This window comes from Canis lupus, chromosome 13, assembly GCF_011100685.1.
Source record: "Canis lupus familiaris isolate Mischka breed German Shepherd chromosome 13, alternate assembly UU_Cfam_GSD_1.0, whole genome shotgun sequence".
Classification (NCBI taxonomy): domain Eukaryota; kingdom Metazoa; phylum Chordata; class Mammalia; order Carnivora; family Canidae; genus Canis; species Canis lupus.
Window position 1 is genome coordinate 17,567,180 of NC_049234.1, and position 19,623 is coordinate 17,586,802.

Sequence of the window (19,623 nt, forward strand, 5' to 3'; positions counted from 1 at the left end):
GTTCTGTTCAGAAAGGCATACTTCAACACGATTTAATTCCTTTCTCGTTTATAAACCTTCTTACACAACCTGATTTACAAGTCAGAAAAAAAACCAATGTGGAAAGAGTGACACTGATGTGGAAAATTTTGTTATCACTGATAGAACCTTCTGTTCCCGATTTTATCGATTTTATCATTAAGTCATGGTTGCTGTGAAAGAAAAGTGGACAAACACCTCCTGACACCACCAAGTCTGTTTCTTCTGTTGAAACTTAGCTTTCTGGGGCCTCCCACGGCCTTTCTGCTGTTGCTTTATTACTCTGATGTCTAAAAACAAAATGATGCGCTTATGTGTTCTTTAAAGAATGTGTTGGTATCTATGTTTTAACTTTAGCCCATCGAAGAATCTCTTTGTAACCCATCCCTTATCTGTGCTCGACTGCACTTCCAAGAACCTCTAAGTTGATGAAAAAGAAAGTAACAAGGCATGACAAATGAAAGGGGGGTAACAGGGCATGACGTTAGGTGAGTCCCAGGGAGTAGAGCATGGAGCATGCAGAGGCGCAGGCTCTGGTCCCCCGAGCTGGAGGAGGCAGGTGCTGCTGTCGGCCCCTCACTCACCTGGGCGCAGTACTGGGATTTGGCTGCAGCCACGAGAAGCTTTAACACTGGCTGGGACTGAGAGACCAGGGGGGTCACCGCATGGATGACTGCCGTGAATTTGGAAGGGGGCTTTAAACCTGCAATAGAAACGGGAGAGGAGCTCAATGAAACACTGGAAAACAACACTTAGAAAATCATTCCTCCTCGCTCCATTGCCTCGCCCTGAAGCTAATGTTCCCTACTCGCATATTTTTCCTTTGCCTCTTATGTCCTGACAGAACAAAAACAAGGTGAAAAGCTGTTAGGTAGCTGCTGCCTGAGACCGTGTAATTTCCAGTTCCATGTCCACCTGCAGGTTTCTTCCTCTGATGACCTATTCCTCTCCTGGGGGCGCACCTGTGATCTCCTGTCCATGTCTGCTTTTTAGGGGCCCAGAGGCTGAACACACACCCCACCTCTCACCACTCTCTACTCCAGGAAGGCTCTACTCTACACTTACATGTTACTGTGGGGATTTAAGGAAATGTGCTCTCCCCGCCCTGGGTATTTGAATAGCTCTTATTCTTGATAATGTAGTTAAGGGTTGTTTGTTTGGTTTTGGCCTGATTAATACTATTTCCAATGATGACCAGCAAGTGGTAAAGGGTTAAAGAACTGCCTCCAGAGCCTCCCGGTCTCAGTTTGAATCCCTGTGCTACCACCCAGTGGTGGTGGGATCTTCCCCTTGGCGTTTCCACAGCTGTGAAATGCAGCTGAGAGTCAGAGCATCAAACCTATGGGGTTGTTTTTGTTAGGAGACCAGAATTAAAGGACTGAATGCATACAAAGCAGTTAGAACAGGACCCAGCAAACAGGAAGTGCTTGATATGTGTTCGTGGCTATCCCTCGCCATCACCATCACCATCACCATCACCATCAGCATCACCATCACCATCATTTTGGAGCAGAAGCCTCTACACTCCCAAGAAGCTCTTTTCGTGTGGTGCTGACATAGGCTGAGGGAAAAAATATGTGACCCAGACCTCTGCCAACTACGTGCTCCAAAGCACTAGGTGGAAAGGTGTCACAAATATGTAAAACAAGCATAGCCACCAAAGAGAAAGAAGCGAGATGGCTTCTCCACCCTCTGGAAGGAGTTTTTTCCGGAAGAGCTCGCTAAGAAACTGGAGATGCGTTTAAAACCTTTTAAAAACTTCACTAGTTTAGACTCGCGAATTTCGCATTTTGGTAGCTTCAATGCAAACAAGAGTGTGCAGTGACATTCAAGCTAGACTTTGATGTCGATACTATAAAGGTAAGAATTAGACAACATATACTAAAGGATTCTGTGAGGGTTTTGTAGAGCAAATTATATCATCCAATTGGTACTTTAATTGCATGTTAGAAGCAGACTTGCCCCACTATCTAGATACACATTCAAAACTTTGCCAGAGAAGAAATAGGGGTGGGGGTTTCCTTTCTCACAGTGAGATCAAGTCACTGCTTTTACATTTTTCCTGTATATTTCCTAGTTTAGGAAGCATCATGTACACACTTCTCATGTGCTCACTCCACATGAAGATCTCCATGCTCTGCAAGAAACACGTAGAAATTTTTATCAAATATGGCCTTCTTCTGAAAATTACCCAATTCTAAATATATTACCCTATGTGGACCACTGATTTTAATACAGTCCCCATAATATGTTTGGTTTGGATTAACTGGTTGATACTTCATGACTCTAAGTTTCTTTTTATCAGTTTCAAATTAAACATGCAAAACTCAAAAAAGGGTGAGATTGGTATGGAGAATATCAGAACAGGGTGGAAAATCTAAAGTCTTTTTCCCAAATCAACTTGAAAGATGCATTACTATCCCAGAGCTCCTCCAATTTGGACCCGAGAATGAGGGGGAATGTCAAAGATGTTACTAACACTATCACAAGTGGGCTCCAAGGACACAAGTGTCTACGGCAATAACAGTAGCCTTTTGGAGAGCTTTGTTCCTCTGTCCATTCCCATTCCCCCATTACGATTGGACTAAAAGCTGCTTGAGAGCACAGACTGTAAATCTGACTTTTTTATTTCCACCGCCCAGCATGGCATTAATGGAGCACACATGAGGAGCACACTAAACGCTAAATGAGTAAACAGATCGGTCTTTGTCAGACATTCTCAAATCTTTCTCTTTCCTTTTTATTAATTCAGCTTTTCTTTGGTAGGAGATAGAGAAGTTGAGATCGTGGGGGAAAAAATAGGAAGAGCGCTCCTGGTTCCATTTTATATATGAGGAGATTTAAAATTATAGCAAAGACACTGTCATATTCAAAATGATCCATAATTTGAGGAGCCTATTTCTCAAAAAGGAATGAGTCTACTATATGTGAGGTCCAGCTGCTCAGACAAGAAGGAGTTTTCCTGCATTTTGCAGTGATCTGCTGGATTTATCGTTCTTGACCCTGATACACCATTTACGATAGGGCTCTAGAAAGCCATCTCCGGGCAGGCTGGTCGGAAGACCCTTCTATAGAATGGAAAAATCAAGGGACTTTCAATCTGGACAAGAACTAGAGGGTAAACAAGGGGCAGCACCCTGGAAAGAGGTCACTTACCTAAATTAGCATAGTAGTAAGGAAAGTCTCCCAGATAAGATGAATACTGTGGTAGTACGAACAATCCTCCAGGATGTTTGTTCCATATTAAACTGTTACGTGATATGTGCTTGAATATTCTGTCCTGAATAATCTAGAAAATAAAAACACAGCCTGTGGTGAGGATGAGACCTTGATGGGATTTGATAAAGGAGCATGTTCAATCCCAGTTTGAGGAATGATGACCCTCAAAGAAGTGACTCTATCTCCAAATTCTCCGATAAAAGTGTCCAGGACACAGGCAGAGTGACAAAGCAGTAGAAGAGAGTGTGAGAGAGAAAGAGATGAATTATGGCTAATCAAATTTTCTAATTAAATTTTGGTTTTACCATAAGTTCTATCTTGTCTTTCTATAATAATAAGTATGTCTTGTCTTTCTATAATAATATGTCTTTCTATAATAATAGAAAGACTTTGTCTTTCTATAATAATAAGTATGTTCTCATTTCGAAGCTGAGTGCATGAAACAGTTTCCTTGATGGCAGAGCATTTAGCTGTGGTTCTAGACTGATGCCAGGAAGATCTGTTCTTGGTCCACGTAGAAGTCCATGGGGAGACTGCCTTGGGAGGGTACAGAAGGCAGGGTACATTCTAGAAGCTGTTGAAGTTCTCATCCATTCCTTTAATCGAGGAGGCAGATTTATCTGTCATATTTCGTTTTCCTTTCAAAGTCAATTGTAGGACTTTGGGGTACTGGTTAGGGGAAGTTTTTCTACATTTTATCTCAAAAAGCAGTGAGTTAACAATTGCTCAAAACATCCCACATAATAGGACAAAAAAACATGGCATATGAAGACTAATAGCCACACTAGTTCATTAGTTCCTTTGGACTTTGGGACCTCGCAGATCATTAAATTCCACATTTAGAGTCAAACATTCTCCCATCCTGAATCATTTGTCAGATGAACGTGATTAGTCCACTTTACAGATTTCTCTCTGTGACTTTCAAACTCTTGTAATTATTCCATCCACTCATTAAGATATGATTTGGCAAATAATTAACTTGGTACAGGATTTCATGTTTGCAGCAATTTTTTTCTGTACTTAAAAAAAAGAAAGAGCCTGCCATGTCTCTCAAGAGATTTAAGACCTAAATCATTATTTTCCAGGCCCCCATTTAATGCGATGTGACTTTAAGTAAAGACTATTTTCAATGGAGCTTTATCATTTGTTAAGGTTATTAACACAATCGTCTCATCCCACATAGTGACAGATAAGTAATAAAGTGAGCTACATTTATTTTTTGCAAACCTTATCATGTTTATATTTCTTAATGAGAGAGAAGAAAGGAAGCAAGGAGGTAATTTGGAAGAACTCAAACACTTTAGCTCAATGATTTCTGCATTTTTCTCTTTCCTCCAGATCAAAACGGCTAGTATTATATGGGTAGGTAGAAGTTTGCAATTTGGTGGAGAGTTAAAGAACCTAGCTAAAATATGAACATTTACTTTCTGTGGTACAACAGAGATGTGTTAAAATGTTGTTGACAAGGTATTAATTATGAGAAACTTCTTATGGTTGTGAAGGGTTTTCAAATGGCTAGCAATTTCACTTTATATGCCATTTATCCTAGTTTTATATTATTTATATCTTCCAAATCTACTGTCTTTTTTTCCTTACAGTTTTTCATTTAGATCCTCTTTTTCTGATCTGCAAATTTATGTACTTTCTAGCATGTGGTCACTTAAATGAATTTGGATATCAAAACACAGAGTGAATTGAAAGTAGACAGTATCATAAATCTGACACATATACAAATGGCATATATCTAAGGGATGCCACAAAATGGGTCACTATCCACTGTGGGTCTCTCGGCAGCATGCTTCTCGTCATACTCTTTCTGGTTCAGTATCACAACATTGTTCTTGTTTCGAATTCAAGGATACAACAGGCTACAGTATTCTTCTGAGATACCAATGAGCATGTCATATTCTCTTCAAATCAATCTTGATGGGAAGATATAAGCAAAGGTACAAGAGCAATAGCAAATACTTAATTTAACCTGGGTCAAGCAATTTGCCACTTTTATGTCTCACTTTTCTCATTTGTAATAAAACGATAAAATATCACATAAATTATAATAACCTCTCAGAATGTGTGAGGAATAGCCGCCGAAGTTTTTATATTTAAGACTTGACTTTTTTTACCTTAAAAAAAAAAAAATCTCATTCCTGAATTTATTTTCTAGGTGTGGACTGCCCATTTTGACACTGCTGTAAGATCACAGATATTATAGATTATAGATATCTTTCCATAGAATTAATAGTATTCATGGATTACTTACCCTAAATGCTTAACAACAGTGTCATTTTTCTCATGAATTAAATTTTTCTCCATCTAGAATTGATTCTTGAGTAGTTTGTCAAAGGGTATAAACACTTTTAAGTGTTTGCATTGACAAACATTTTCTAAAAGGTGTGTAACAGCTGGCCTTCCCAAAAGTCTTAAAGAGTTTGGGATCACCCAAAGGTGATCTCATTTCACCAAAGAGAAGCGTTGTTCTGTCCCTCTCCTAATTTCCATTGCTATCCTGTGATGGAACAGCCAACAGCTGTTCCTATCGCTAGACTGGACAGCTCCCAGGATCCTTTCGGAGTACTAGAACTCACTATTGCTGTGGAAGAAGACATCCGTTTAGAAGTTGGACACTTCTTCGGCTATAAAGAAAATCATCACAAACATATATACTGACACGTATATGTACATAGTACAAAGCCTTTTCATTATGGACGGCACCCTTGATAGGATAATATTTCTCATTAACAGGAATTCAAAGGGAAGAATGACAGGCTCCTTACTTTTCTTTTTATGTGCCATCTGTTTTATGAATAATGGACTATTGGTTACAGGTTACTGCCATTCTGTGTGGCCCTGACTTGGTCTTTTGACCAATACAAGGTTACCTCACACACGCAGTGCCACCATATGCCACCTCACTCTGAGCCAAACATTCTATTTTCATTATCTCAGTGATTTTAATATTTCACTATACAGCATCAGCAATACCATGGTTTGAATGTGCATTGTTAGGTAACCGGAGAGAAAAATTGGAACATACTTCATAAAACTCCATTAAAAATGTGCCTTCCGAGCTACCATTAGTTTTTTTCATACATTATTACAATCTTGTGCACTTTTCTTTCACTCACCTTGATTCTCACTGAGCTCCTATGGTTCAATCATGAGTGTCAGGTTATTGCTGTGTAATACTCTGACAAATAATGGAATCTATGAAGGAACACTGTCTGCAGTATTTTATCATTGTCCCCATCATTACTTCTCAATTTGCATACACACACAAAAAGTGAGCTCCAAAGAGCTTAGCTCTGATTCACTAGCTCCTTAATTCCAAGATGCTGAATTAGGAAACTTCTATCGGACTGGAAATGCTAGCCAAATCCCAAGTACAGAGAGCAGTACAATGGAATGTACTAACAATAACAACTTGAGTCTCGCATCAGAGAAAAGGTATCCTGCTTTCAAGCATCACCTACAACACTAAGGCTCAAAGTCTCCAAAGACCGAGTCATCCTCTTCCCATGACCTAGAGTATATAGCAAGCAAGAAAGACCCAGAGTTTTAGAATCTGGATATAGAACATCCTGAGAGCAAAGGATCCTCAAATCTATATTATCTAAGGGTAATGCTGAATTATCCTCATAACTCAGAAGCTCCAGCAAAGAATGACTTTTAGGTTTTAAGCCAAGTAGGCATTTTTGATATGTGATACTTAAATTGTTCTCATAAACACGTTGGCTTTATTTGTGTAGGCGGATGGCATTTTCTGCTATGTTCTCTGCTTTTCCATTTACACTGAATTCTGGGGTAATCTGAGTTCTGAATTAAAAAGGGAAACTGGATGGTATCTTTCATGCAATTTGGTTGAGGGGTCAAACCGTTACCATCTGATCTTGGAACTATATAAGGAGATTTGATAGTTGCTATAAATTTGAATGAAGTATATGGTTCATAGTGTTTTCAAAACAACCGTGTCGCTAAAGAACTACATGGCTTAAATCCAAGGGGAAGAAGGCCTTTCCAGCACAGAGATGACAACAGCTTGACTTGAGATTCTATTCTGATGAATATAACACATCCAACTGTTCTTACAGGATAACTGAGCACTGCTAATTGAATAGGCAAGAGACCAGTTCTATGCAACAAACCAAACTCAAAAGAAATGTAATTAATGAGATACCATCATTCACCTGACAAATTTGCATGGTTGTGTATGTATGTGTTTTAATTATGATCCTTAAGGCTAACAAGACTACCACTAGAGGAGGTCTCCTCCCAGACGGTTTATGAGAGTCCAGACTGATGTAACCTTCTTGCAGAGTAATTTGGCAACGCATATCATGCACCTAGACTCTGGCTTAGTAATGATCCCACTGTAAGGACTCCATCCTAAAGATATAGAGATGCAGCCCAAGATACATGTAGAATCCCATTGCCTGGATAAAGATATTTGCACCTAGATCTATACAAAATACACAACTAGAAACAACATTAATAGTCAACAATAGTATGTTAGTTAAATAAATGGAGGTCCACCAAAGGAGGGCAAAAGGCAGGAAAAATGAAAATACGTGGCCTTTGTGTTTTAGAGTAGACAACTATTATGGCAGAATCAAAAGGCCAGAAACAGACCCAAAGGTGCATAAATGTGGAGTGTGACAACACTGAGGCAAGAAAACTTAGTATGTTGGGACAAACTACACAACAATCTGTTTAAAAAAGGAAAAAACAGGCTTTCAACACAGATCATATATATATATAAAAGTAAATTGGATTAAGCAGCTAAATGCAAAAAGTTAACTGTGAAAGTACTAGAAAAATATAAAGGAGTGTGTGTGTGTGTAAATTAAATTATGGATCAAAAGGTCCTTTCTGAACAGTAGCAAATGCAAAAGCCATAGAGGAAAAGATCACCTCATTATAAACAAAAAAGGGATACCGCAAGTTGGGGGAAATATTTGTGACAAAAGGGTCAAAGTGTTAATATTTTTAATATAATAAGCTCTTAAAAATTTATGAGAGGGGTGCCTGGGTGGCTCAGTTGGTTAAGAACTTGCCTTTGGCTCCAGTCATGATCCCAGGGTCCGGGGATTGGGCCTGGCATCAGGCTCCCTGCTCGGTGGGGAGCCTGCTTCTCCCTCTCCTCTGCCCCTCCCCTTGCTTGTGTTCTCTCACTTTTGCTTGCTCTCAAATAATAAATAAAATGTTTAATAAAAAAAAAAATTATGAGGAAAAGTGGAACAACATCATGGCCATTTCTATTTCTTTCTTTGTGAGTTGCTAAGAAATAAGAAAAATTCATTCTTACTAATAACTGAAGAAATACAAATTAAGAAAATAATGACATCATTTTGAAAGATATAATGTCTAATATTGGTGAAAGTGAAAAATACCAAAAATAATCAAAACAAGTCCTCTCATATATGCTGTAGGGAATATAAATTAGTTCCATTCTATGGCAGGAAAATTGACAATGTATTAGAAATCTTAGCATTTATCATATTCTTTGAATGAGGACTTTGAATTCAAGGTATTAATCCTAAGGAAGTAATCTTGAACCTGCATAAATAACAATTTGGTGCTGAAGCTATTTGTTTCAATAATATGTATACTAATGAAAAAACAAAAACAACAGTAATGTCTTCAAGGTAAGGATAATGAAAGAAATTAAGTGATATCATGAATGGAATATTATATAGTCATTAAAATAATTGTAGACAAATCTAAGAACATGAGAAAATGTTAACAATACATTAAAATGAGAAAAACATACTATAAACTAAGTTTAGAAAGACATTTATTTACTTATTTAAGTAAGTAGGCTCCATGCCCAATGGGGGGCTTAAAACAACCCCGAGCTTAAGAGTTGCATGTTCTACTGATCCAGCCAGCTAGATGCCCCTGAAAGACTCCTCTTTAAATTGAAAATTACATGTGTATAAATTTGCCTATAAAAAATGAATATATATGTGTTTGTGTGTGTGTGTGTGTGTGTGTATATATATGTCAATAGTCATTTTGTATGGGTAGATGATTGTATTTTTATACTTTAAGTATTTTCCATTATTTTCTAAAATGAACATGCACTTTTTTCATAGAAAGCACTCATTCCACAAAGGGAAAAAAAAATGACATTCAGCTTTCTTTAAGAAGGGCCTAGGAAGGGTCTTGGATGGAAGACAGAAGAGTAAAATCTATTACATATTCAAATCTACTCCTATGAACAGATGAGAAAAATGCAATCGAATTTAAGGAATAAGAAGCTTGCTTGCAAGAAGGAAGCCATTCTGACCTTGTCTCCTTCATGGGGTGAGCCTGGCTCCTTAAAAACCCCTTTCACCTAGTTTCAGGCTGAAGAAAAAAAAAGTACACTCCTGAGAAGATACTGTGACCAGAGCAGCAGTCCCAGTTCGCTGTGGGGTAGGGAAATGCTCCCACTGTGTCCAGGGCACAACCAGCACAGGCTCTGATACCCAGGATGGCAAGAGAACAGTGGTGTGGACAAAACAGGGTGATTTTCAGTTTTCTTGGTATTACTCAGACTCCTCAGTGTTTGGTGCAAATTACATTAGTTTTTGGAGCAGTAAATACTTTTCCAAAGCAAATACTCCAAAGAGAGGCTGCAAATGCCCCTGGCTGCGTTATGAGAACACAGAACTACCTCAACGCCGTGCCTCATCAGAGGACCTCTGCTCTCCTTGCGAGTCCGTAATTCATGAGTATGCAGTTTTCCAACTCTCATCTTAGCTCTTTGTGCTACTGTGGTGTGGCCTCAGGCCATCACTATCTGTTCTACTTGCAAAGGTTTTAATCATCTCCATGCTTCCCTCTCCTTTTTCCCTCCTGCCTTAAAAAAAAAAAGCTACATACAAGGGGCACCCATATGCCTAGAAGATTTTCTGCTTTCATAAAGCTTAACACTTTCCACACCAGATAGAGTAATCCTGATCCTGATTTTCTTCTTAACACATCCTTGCAACACTGATGCTGGTTGGGCTGCACGTCTTGAGAACTGATTTTGTTGTACCCCAAAGCCACTGGTACCCAGTAAATTGTTCATATTTCTAGAATGGTAGAAGATTTTCCCCTACTTAGTCACTGCCTGATTTCTAAATGGGCTCCAGAAACACATCTTCAGAGGATGCCACTGAGTGTGAAGGACAGGAGGACAGTCATTAACCACATATCGCTGAAATGATGGAAGACAGAGCTGATCTGTGTGTCAAGGACTGTAATTCCTCCTCATGTCAGTTTTCCTCTGTGGGGTTTTGTTAGGAATGGAGGGATCTGCTTGGGCACAGCAGAGCAGGTAAAATAGGGTTAACTGATAAATCCGGGTATAAAAAATTTGGTGTTGTCCCATTTGGCCAATTATACCACACGAAATACAGAAGAGAAGGCCAATAAAAGTGTATAAAGGACCATTATTCAAGACTAAGAGCCAAGTGGTCTCACTTACCTCTAGTGTAGTTAATACAATCTTCTCAACTGAAGAAAAATAAGCCTCCCACAAGAATTGTGTCTGCTGTCTAAGTGCTAGGATTTTATCCTGATGAATAGACCTGATTGTAGAAGGAATCTGTAACACAAGGTGAACACATAATAACTATAACTGTAAAACAATGAGATGCCATTTGATCGAAATAACCCACCTGGGTTAGGCTTTTATAAATTTCTTAGCATTCAGGTTTTAGTGTACGGGATCGGCTAAAAATCTGAAATGCCCTTAAGAGGTGTCAGGTACAAGCAGTACTTACTGGGGATCAGCCTTAATGACCTTTAATGGATGGAAGTTAAAGTCCCCTCTAAGATTTGGTAACAGCTTATCAGTTGCTTAGGGTCCCACAAATCCTCAAGCTTACACATGGACAAGTACATTCTACACAGAAGGGAGCTGTCAGTTTTGGTGAAAGGCTGAAAGACTTGCCCCAAACACTTCCAAGACATGCAATGCCAGGGACTCCAAGTGATCTACAAAGGGGTTTCTAGAGGAAATGTCTCTGAGCCTCTCCATTTAATCTGTAGCTGGATAGTCATTTCCATATGCACACATCTGTGACCTTACCCTGAGAGCTCTTCTGCTCCCTGACCTCTTTTTTTGGCTCCAGCACTAATGCTAATCTAGCACAATCTGTCAAACAGCATACACATCCAACCATCGCTGTTCTCTAACAGGCTACATGATTTTAAAGGAGAGATCTGCTACATGTTTTAAGGTTGTAAGAATGGCTTTTATATAGTAGTTTTTCAAGAAATAAGAGTTGAGGGCGCCTGGGTGGCTCAGTTGGTTAGGCATCTGCCTTCAACACAGGTCATGATCCCGGGGTCCTGGGACTGAGCCCCACATTGGGGCTCCCTGCTCAGCCAGGAGCCTCCTTCTCTGACTCTCTCCCCCAGCTTGTGCTCTCTCTCTTGCTCTCAAATAAATAAATAAAATCTTAAAAAAAAAAAAAGAAACAAGAGTTGAATTAAACATGGCCAACTGAAGTTACCATAGGGATATGATTATTTTTACCATCAATATAGCTTAATGGTTAAGCACAGGGACACAGAAATTGGACCAAGGTGGGATTCGCAGTTCTACCATTTACTAACTGTGCTTTCTTGGACAAGTTACTTGATCTCTCTTTGAGTTACCTCTTCATTTATAACCTTTGGGATACAGTACTAACATGAGAAGGTTGTAAAGGAGATCAAATAAGTGCTTGCTTAACACAATAGTGAGAACATGGGAAGCTTAACATAGCAAATTATTAGTACCATTATTATTATTATTGACATAAGGGTGATGATACTCAAAGTTGGACCAACTTCTTAATGTTTGTACATGAACTTGTTTGGATCTGGAGCTCTGACACGTACTTTGGGTTTCTGCTGAATTTGCTGGGCTTGCTCCCTATCTTCATGTATAGTTCAAGGTCTATTTCATTTATGGAGTCTATACTCTTAGAGGAGATTCCTTGTGATTAGCAAACTGCCCTCTTGTGCTCACCTCTTTCTGCATGCTTGCTTTGCTAATGCATAACTAAGTAGATAGACATGGGGGCCTGGGCTGAGGTAGGAATGCTCTGTTAGCTGCTTTAATAAGAAAAGTTACTCATGGCATTGTGACTAAGGCTAGATCTGAATTTCCCCTGGAAGGGAAGGAGGTGGCAACACATTTTTGGACTCAAGACTATTTTTCAGAGGAGCAATGAAATTGCTCACAGTAAGAACAAAAGGACAAGCTCACTTGCTTTTGCAACATCCTACAGCAGACACTAAATCTGTGCCCCAAAGTGTGTATCTGGATGCCTCACACTGAAGAAGGATGAAAGCAACAAGTAAAGGGAAAGCACCAGCAGGCTTTGTTAATCCAGAATTAGAACTCAAGGTCAAATGGAAGTAAAATATCCTTGGAGAAGGCAGAGCAACTATCCACATCATGGATCCTTGATAAGTCAAGGGCAATTTATTTTTATTTACTGAGAAAATTACCTAGATTGCCAAAAGAGACTAGAAAGAAGTTACCCAGCTCAGTTTTCATAATCATGTCCTCTTTTAAATGTCAATGGCATATCCTAAGAGTCATATCAGTTGACTTCACTATTTTGCCATGATCACGAGAAACCAGTCCATTAGAAAAATGTGACTACATAATCTCCAGAAAACTAAGTAGGCTATGGTTATGAACGAATAAAGGGAATGTCACATCTATTTTTAAAAGGATTTTATTTATTTATTTTAGAGAGAGAGACAAAGAGGGACACAGAGAGAGCATAGGGAAAGGGGCAGAAGGAGAAAAGAATCTCGAGCAGATTTCTTGCTGAACCAGAGCTCAATTCCAGAACCCTGAGATCATGGCCTGAGGTGAAACCAAGGGTCCGATGCCCAAACGACTGAGTCACTCAGGCGCCCTAAAGCAATATCACATATTAACCTACCAATACATTCCCCCTCTATTAAATAAGCCACAAACTGATGTTAGGACATCGAGTGAGCTATACGCTGCCTGTTTGTATGTACAATATATGTGATAGCTCTTTGCAAAGTGCTCTGGAAGAGAATTCCAACTGACTGAAAAGACAGAGTTCCAGGTTTTCATGGCATTTGGCTATTGGTTATTAATCTGCTTGTCCTGAGAGACAGGTACGCAAGAGTGATAAATTAATTCCAATTTGGCTGGATTGTTCAGCATTGCAGAACTCAATGAAGTCTTAACAAAAGGTCATGTATGGTAACAAAACTAATGGAATCTACCAAAATAGATCTAGGAAAGCAACACGCAGCTCTCTTGGTGACATAATGACAAGAATATATGCAAATAAAAACATCCGAGCTGTTCTAAAACAGGAAACGAAAAATTGTAACATAACAACAACATCTCCCAGAGCAGACATTTGGGCTCAGCGCCAGCTCTCTACAACGATCGTCAACGACAGTGCAGTCGCTGTTCAATATGGAGGCAGCTGTGCAGAGATGGAGTGCTCAGGAAAGGGGAAACCACCAGCAAGTTCGAGTGGGGGCAGAATGGAAAACAGTATCTTCAGAGTCAAGCCAAACAAACTGCTTCATTAGGTGAAATCCATACCAGCTTTGGTGAAATGGTAGAAACTGGACAACCACAATTAAGATCCCAGAATGCTCTCCTCTCCAAGACAAACTCCTAAGTTTTTCATGTCAGATTCATAGGAGCCTTGGAGAAATTATGGCTGATGGTTTTTATTCCTTTTATTTCCCAAGTTTCTTTGGATGATCATGCATTTAAAAAAAAATTATAAAAGGAAGGAAAAAGGCAACATGGAAACGAACTACTCATATCACTTTTGTCTGGCCTTTCATGAGTGAATGTTTTTGATATACACCATTCGGCCCCGGGAGGATTTTGCTAGGTCATTTATTCCTCTTTTGTTTTGAAGGTCCCAGGTGGAGATCACGTACCTGAGTACCAGAGAGTAGGAATGTTCTAGGGGCTGTGTTCAGCTTGGCTTGCCTAAGTCACAGCCCTCACCTGTTACTTTAGGAAGAGAACTGGGTTACTTCGTCAGCCAGCTAGCGGACTGTCTGGCAGTAGAAGCAGAATCAACAACAGAGTTAAAAGCTCAATTTTTGGTATTAAAAAAAAAAAAAAAGCCAGGACATTAAAAATAAAAATCATTCTACAACATTTGTGGTAGTTCAAGATAAAGTATATAATGCCATCAAAGGAAAACATTAAAATACTCTATAATTTCAGAGAAAGGAGTAGGGCAATTTACGTGGAACCTAAAACATTACTGCACAAAAGGGCTTCAGAAATCCTTAGTTGGGATGCCTAGGTGGCTCAGGTCATGATCTTAGGGTCATAATCTTAAGCCCTGCATTGGGCTCTGAGCTGGATGTAGAGCCTGCTTAAGAGTATCGCTCTGCCTCTCCTTCTCCCTCTGCTCCTTGCCCCACCCCACCTTCTTGTGCATACTCTCTCTTAAAAAAAAAAAAAAAGAAAAAGAAAAAAGGAGGAAGAAGAAGAAAGAAAGAAAGAAGAAAAGAGAAGAGAAGAGAAGAGAAGAGAAGAGAAGAAAAAAGAAAAGAAAAGAAAAGAAAAGAAAAGAAAAGAAAAGAAAAGAAAAGAAAGAAAAGAAAAGAAAGAAAAACGGAACCCTTGCTGCCCTTGGATTTCTCTGGGAGTATCATATTCCTCTCTGCAGGCAGCTCTTGAGTTCAAACTTTTCTTAGGCATCCTTGTTGAAAATTAGTTGACCATATGTGGGTAGATTTATTTTTGGGCTTTCTATTTTGTTCTATTGGTCTGTCTGTTTCTGTGCCAGTACAATATCATTTTGATGACTGTAGCTTTGTAATATATTCTGAATTCAGGAAACTTAATGCCTCCAGCTTTGGTCTTTCTCAAGACTGACTTGGTTATTTGGGGTCTTTTCTGGTTCTATATGAATTTTAGAATTATTTTTCTATTTCTGTAAAAAAATCCATTAGGATTTTGATAGAGATTGCATTGAATCTATAGATCAATTTGGGTAATATGGTCATTTTAATCATATTAAGTGTGACTTCTACAATTAGGACAACATGGATGAACCTTGAGGACATTAGGCTAAGTGACATAAACCAGTCACAGAAAGCCAAATACTGCATGATTCCACCTCCACATGAGGTATCTAAAATAGTCAAATTCACAGAATTAAAGAGTAGAATGAGAGTTGCCAGGGTTGGGGGTGGGAAAGAAATGAGGAGTTACTAAACCAGTGTGCATAAAGTTTCAGTTAAACAAGATGAAATAAGCTCCAGAGAGGTCTAATACAGTGAACCCACGGTCAAAATAATGTATCCTACATTTAAAAATAAGAACGTGAATCTCATGCTAAGTGTTCTTGCCACAATAAAATAAAATAAAGAGATCCAAATGGCAAAAGATACATTTAAAAAATCATTTTTATTAGAGGCTGCTCTTTTGAATATACACGTTAAAGAGAACACTGCTCAGGCTCCCAGACTGGATCATTTGAGCAATGATAACACTAATTATAAGAATCAACCCTAGAGACCTCCCTCTTTCTGAAAATTAATCTGAAGGCAATTACAGAAATAGAGGAAAGGAATACGAAGTGGCAGGATGGTACAAACACTCTCTGGTATAATTTCTAAAAATTCTGGATCTGGAAGAGGAGGGATACACGCTTCTTCTGACCATCAAAGTTCATGTCCTTTACCTGCCACTTCTTTTCCAAATATATTCCCCAGGCCCGGGTGGATTTTGTGTGGGAAAGTGAACAATGTCATATTAAATGACTTCATATTCGCCATGACACAGGCAATTTTCTCCTGATAAGATTTCTTTTATAGAGCTGACCTTTTGGATTCATCTTCTTTGAAATTGTGGATGAGGGGCCGCAATAATCCGCTGATGTGCTGAAGGCCGGAGCCCCTTCCTTACCTGTAATAACAATCTCTCATCGCCTATGACGGCAGCTTGGTTCCAATTAATCACTTCAGAGAATGGCAACTCCCATCCGTTGCTGAGCATCACAGGGACACAGGCGGCCTGGGTGAAGAAGGGGGCTTCGTGAATGTGGGGAAGTGGCAGGGGGAGCCTTCCAACTGGAGGCGACATCACTACAAGTTCAGTTACTGGCGTTTCTTACTTGGGTCACTGCACGGATCCTGAACCGCTTAGGCCCGAAGGGGAGGCGGCCTGGATGAGCCACCAAGTCACGTGAAGGCTGTGCATATCCAGCCGAGATTTTAATGCTTGCAAGTCTTGCCCTCGAATGCTAAAACCCCATTTCTATTCTAGTACATGGTTTGGCTGACCTTACTTCCACAGAGACGACTGGCCTCGTTCGAGAAGTTTTATTGATGTAACAAAATCGTCCACCAACAACATCCTAGCATAAAACCAACCTTGAATATAAACCGTTTTGTCAATGCAACTGCCACAGGTCTGCTTGTGGAGTGGTTTACCCCACTGTTAGGAGCAACAAAGAGCAGAATGGGGCCTGGCATTCCTGATGAAGCCTTCTGTGGACTGCACTACCACAGGGTGCTCACCTTTCCCTTGCAAAGCAAACACCTCCTCCAGAACCTTGCTCCACTCACTGTGGAGGGGGCCAAACCAGTCGCCCCAATGTGCTGCCTGCACAGTGATCTATCAGCCAAGAAATGCTGGGCTAAGGACCCAGTTCTGGTTCCAAATAACTCATCATCCAAAGCGGAGAACAGTTGGCTTCATGGGGCATCCCAAAGAGGCGACAAGAACATTAGTGACCATGTGCTTCACAGAGCACACTGGGAAGGACCTTCAGGAGGAGGAAGCGCTTCTGTTGGAGGGCAGAACACAGAAGGGGAGAGAACAGAGAAGCCAGAGGGCAGGAGTGGAGGAGCACAGTCTCAGCCGGGAGTGTGCTCTCTCAAGATCACGGAAGGCTGACTGCAACTCCCAAGTGCAGACGACGTGCACAAGTGTCTCAGCAGGTGAGGCAGCCCCAGAGCTGCACAGCCCCGGAACAGGTGGGCCAAAGTGAGGATGCCGCTCCCTGGGCCTCACTGTCAGAATTTAGAGGCATCAACTGAGTGGGGTGGGCAGAAAAGACGATCTGGGGAGCACCACCGATAAGCCATGTTCCTAAGCTCATGCTCTTGAGACTGGCTTCCAGGAGCGGGGCAGTGTCTCTGCAAGGAGCCCAGCCAGGCCACTGCTGGCCAGTCAGATCTACACCACCCCCACTCCCCCCCCCCGCCCCCCCGTTTGCAAACATATCCCTGAAGAACCCATCCTCCCTGGTGGTGAAACTGTTTAATCTTCTCAGGCCCAAAGATAGGGAGTAAACCTCTTCCCATCTACCCCTTCCCCCCTTATAGAAAGTGTTGCAGACTTTCTTGGGATAACAGATTTCAGGTGTTCAAGGCCAACTATGCATTCTGTTTAGATCCCAGGTTAAACTCGCCCCGTCTGACTTCAGCCCTCAGCCCTCATCCGCGGAGGTTTCAGTCTCTTACCTGCAGAGCCTCCAGAAACCTGAAGGATCCAAGCCTGCGACCACGAGGAACCAGACAGAAAGTGGCATTGTGCAGCATTTCCCGATAATCATACCTAGAAGGAGAGGAGGAGCAATCAGCAAACGAAGACCCATTAGGAGTGGGGGAAGTAAATGAACACCTGTGGGTGCACACCTGCATGAAATTACCCAGAGCAAATCAGGAAATACGCTGGGCTGGGCGGGCAGTTCTCACTTTCCCTTGGGGGAGGTGGGTAGTGGGGGGCAGGTTGCACGAAGGAGAACAAACGTGAACTTTCATGGGGGACAAAGTAATTAGGGTCTTTTGCAAGCAGTACATAAAAGACAAGTCTGCTGGTCCCAGTAACAATTTGGCTTGCCCAGGTTTTGCTTCCAAAAATCAGATTTTTGTGCCTTGATGAAATGTCTAGTTCCCATAAGTTTAAAAAAAAAAAATCACAGTGAGAAGTTCTTGTTTAATGCCGTGTCATTCAGCAAAACTAAGACTGTCCTTGTTCCCCACCCCCATGCTATTAAAACCTACTCAGGAAACCTCCATTACAAGCACAAAACATTTACTTTCTCCTTCGAGCTGGAGTTCTTACATTTAACCAAGAATATTCAGCTACGCCAGACAAATACTTCTAAGAATGGCTGACATGACTTTAAGGGAAAGACAAATGAGACAGGAGGAGCTGGCCTAAGAAATGGAGAAGTAAGTATAATAGGAGAAAAAAAACATAGGGGGTGCAGAAAACTGGGGTGCACAAGAGAGGCTTGTTGCTTTGAGTCAAATGCCACTTGATGGTATTACAGGGTTTTTGCACTTGGGAAAAAAAAGGCAAAATATAACATGAGGATCAGCTGTCTCTTCCTGCTGGTGAAGTGCAGGAAAAGCAACGAGCATTTCATTTTGTTGAGGGCTATCACTTTAAAAGTGATGTCCACAAACACATTCCTAAACACGCAGTTTCAGGTTCATTAGGAGTTGAAGCAAACTTGGGAAGCCAGAAATGGCTCGTGTCCTGTGCGAGCCCCGATTCTCAGAGCTAAGATGAAATCACTCTTATTTATTTTTTTTTTTTGAAATCACTCTCATTTTTTAAGAGCTTCCAGTGCTCGGCAGACAGGTGTGACTTTGACAGAAGCATATGTCACCAGCATTTTCTGACTCTAATAGTCTAATTTAATCATAGCCTCAAGGCATCGGATTCTTCCCTCCTCGTTTTGGGGTACTGATATATACATTTATATTTTTAAAGTCCACATCTATTTTTATATTCTCACACAAACTAGGCATATGGGAGTAAGCCAATTTTCAATTATAAACCCGTCATTAAGAAGAGACATCATGCAAAGGACCATTTGCTTAAACAAGCTTGTACAACTAATTTGCACAAGAAAAGGTCACCGTGAATGGATTAAGATTATCTCCACTGAGAGTAAAATAAAAACCTTTGCTGGATTAATTAAACTGCAAAATAGACTTGAAAGGAGAAAAGATTTTTAAGAGGGCTCATATTTGACTAAGTCAGAAATATTAAATTATGATGGTAATGGCTGCTTCTTTGCTCACCAAACAGAGAGAAATAATTGAGAAGTATCTTCAAATTCAACTGTTAAAAATGTTGGGATCGCTACCTAATGAACAAAGAGGGAAATATGTGCGCACACACACACACACACACACACACACAAATATACCTATAAAGTTTTAACTCAAATTGTTTTAATGTAAAAAGGTCAAACACACTTCAGACTACAGCAAAGTTTAATAAATGCCCAGAATAGAAACCCCTGAGGGATGAGCACAGAAGGTCCTACTCCTCATCATTAAGCTGCTAAAAATGTAAAACCCTATTAATGCTCTGGATTGTAACAAGTTTCAAAGTTGCCAGTTGCAGAATTTACTTTAGGGAAG

General features: G+C 40.3%; 1 protein-coding gene across 1 annotated transcript in view; it reads right to left on the reverse strand.

Moving 5' to 3' along the window:
* The window catches only part of EXT1 (exostosin glycosyltransferase 1), a 284,462-nt gene that overhangs the window by 17,504 nt on the left and 247,335 nt on the right, over positions 1-19,623 (reverse strand). Inside the window, exons 2-6 of the mRNA XM_038555385.1 lie at positions 17,704-17,797; positions 16,142-16,249; positions 10,691-10,810; positions 3,175-3,307; positions 603-721 (exon numbers count right to left, since the gene is read on the reverse strand). Coding sequence (XP_038411313.1) covers positions 603-721; positions 3,175-3,307; positions 10,691-10,810; positions 16,142-16,249; positions 17,704-17,797 — 574 coding nt within the window. The remainder of the gene's footprint in view (positions 1-602; positions 722-3,174; positions 3,308-10,690; positions 10,811-16,141; positions 16,250-17,703; positions 17,798-19,623) is intronic.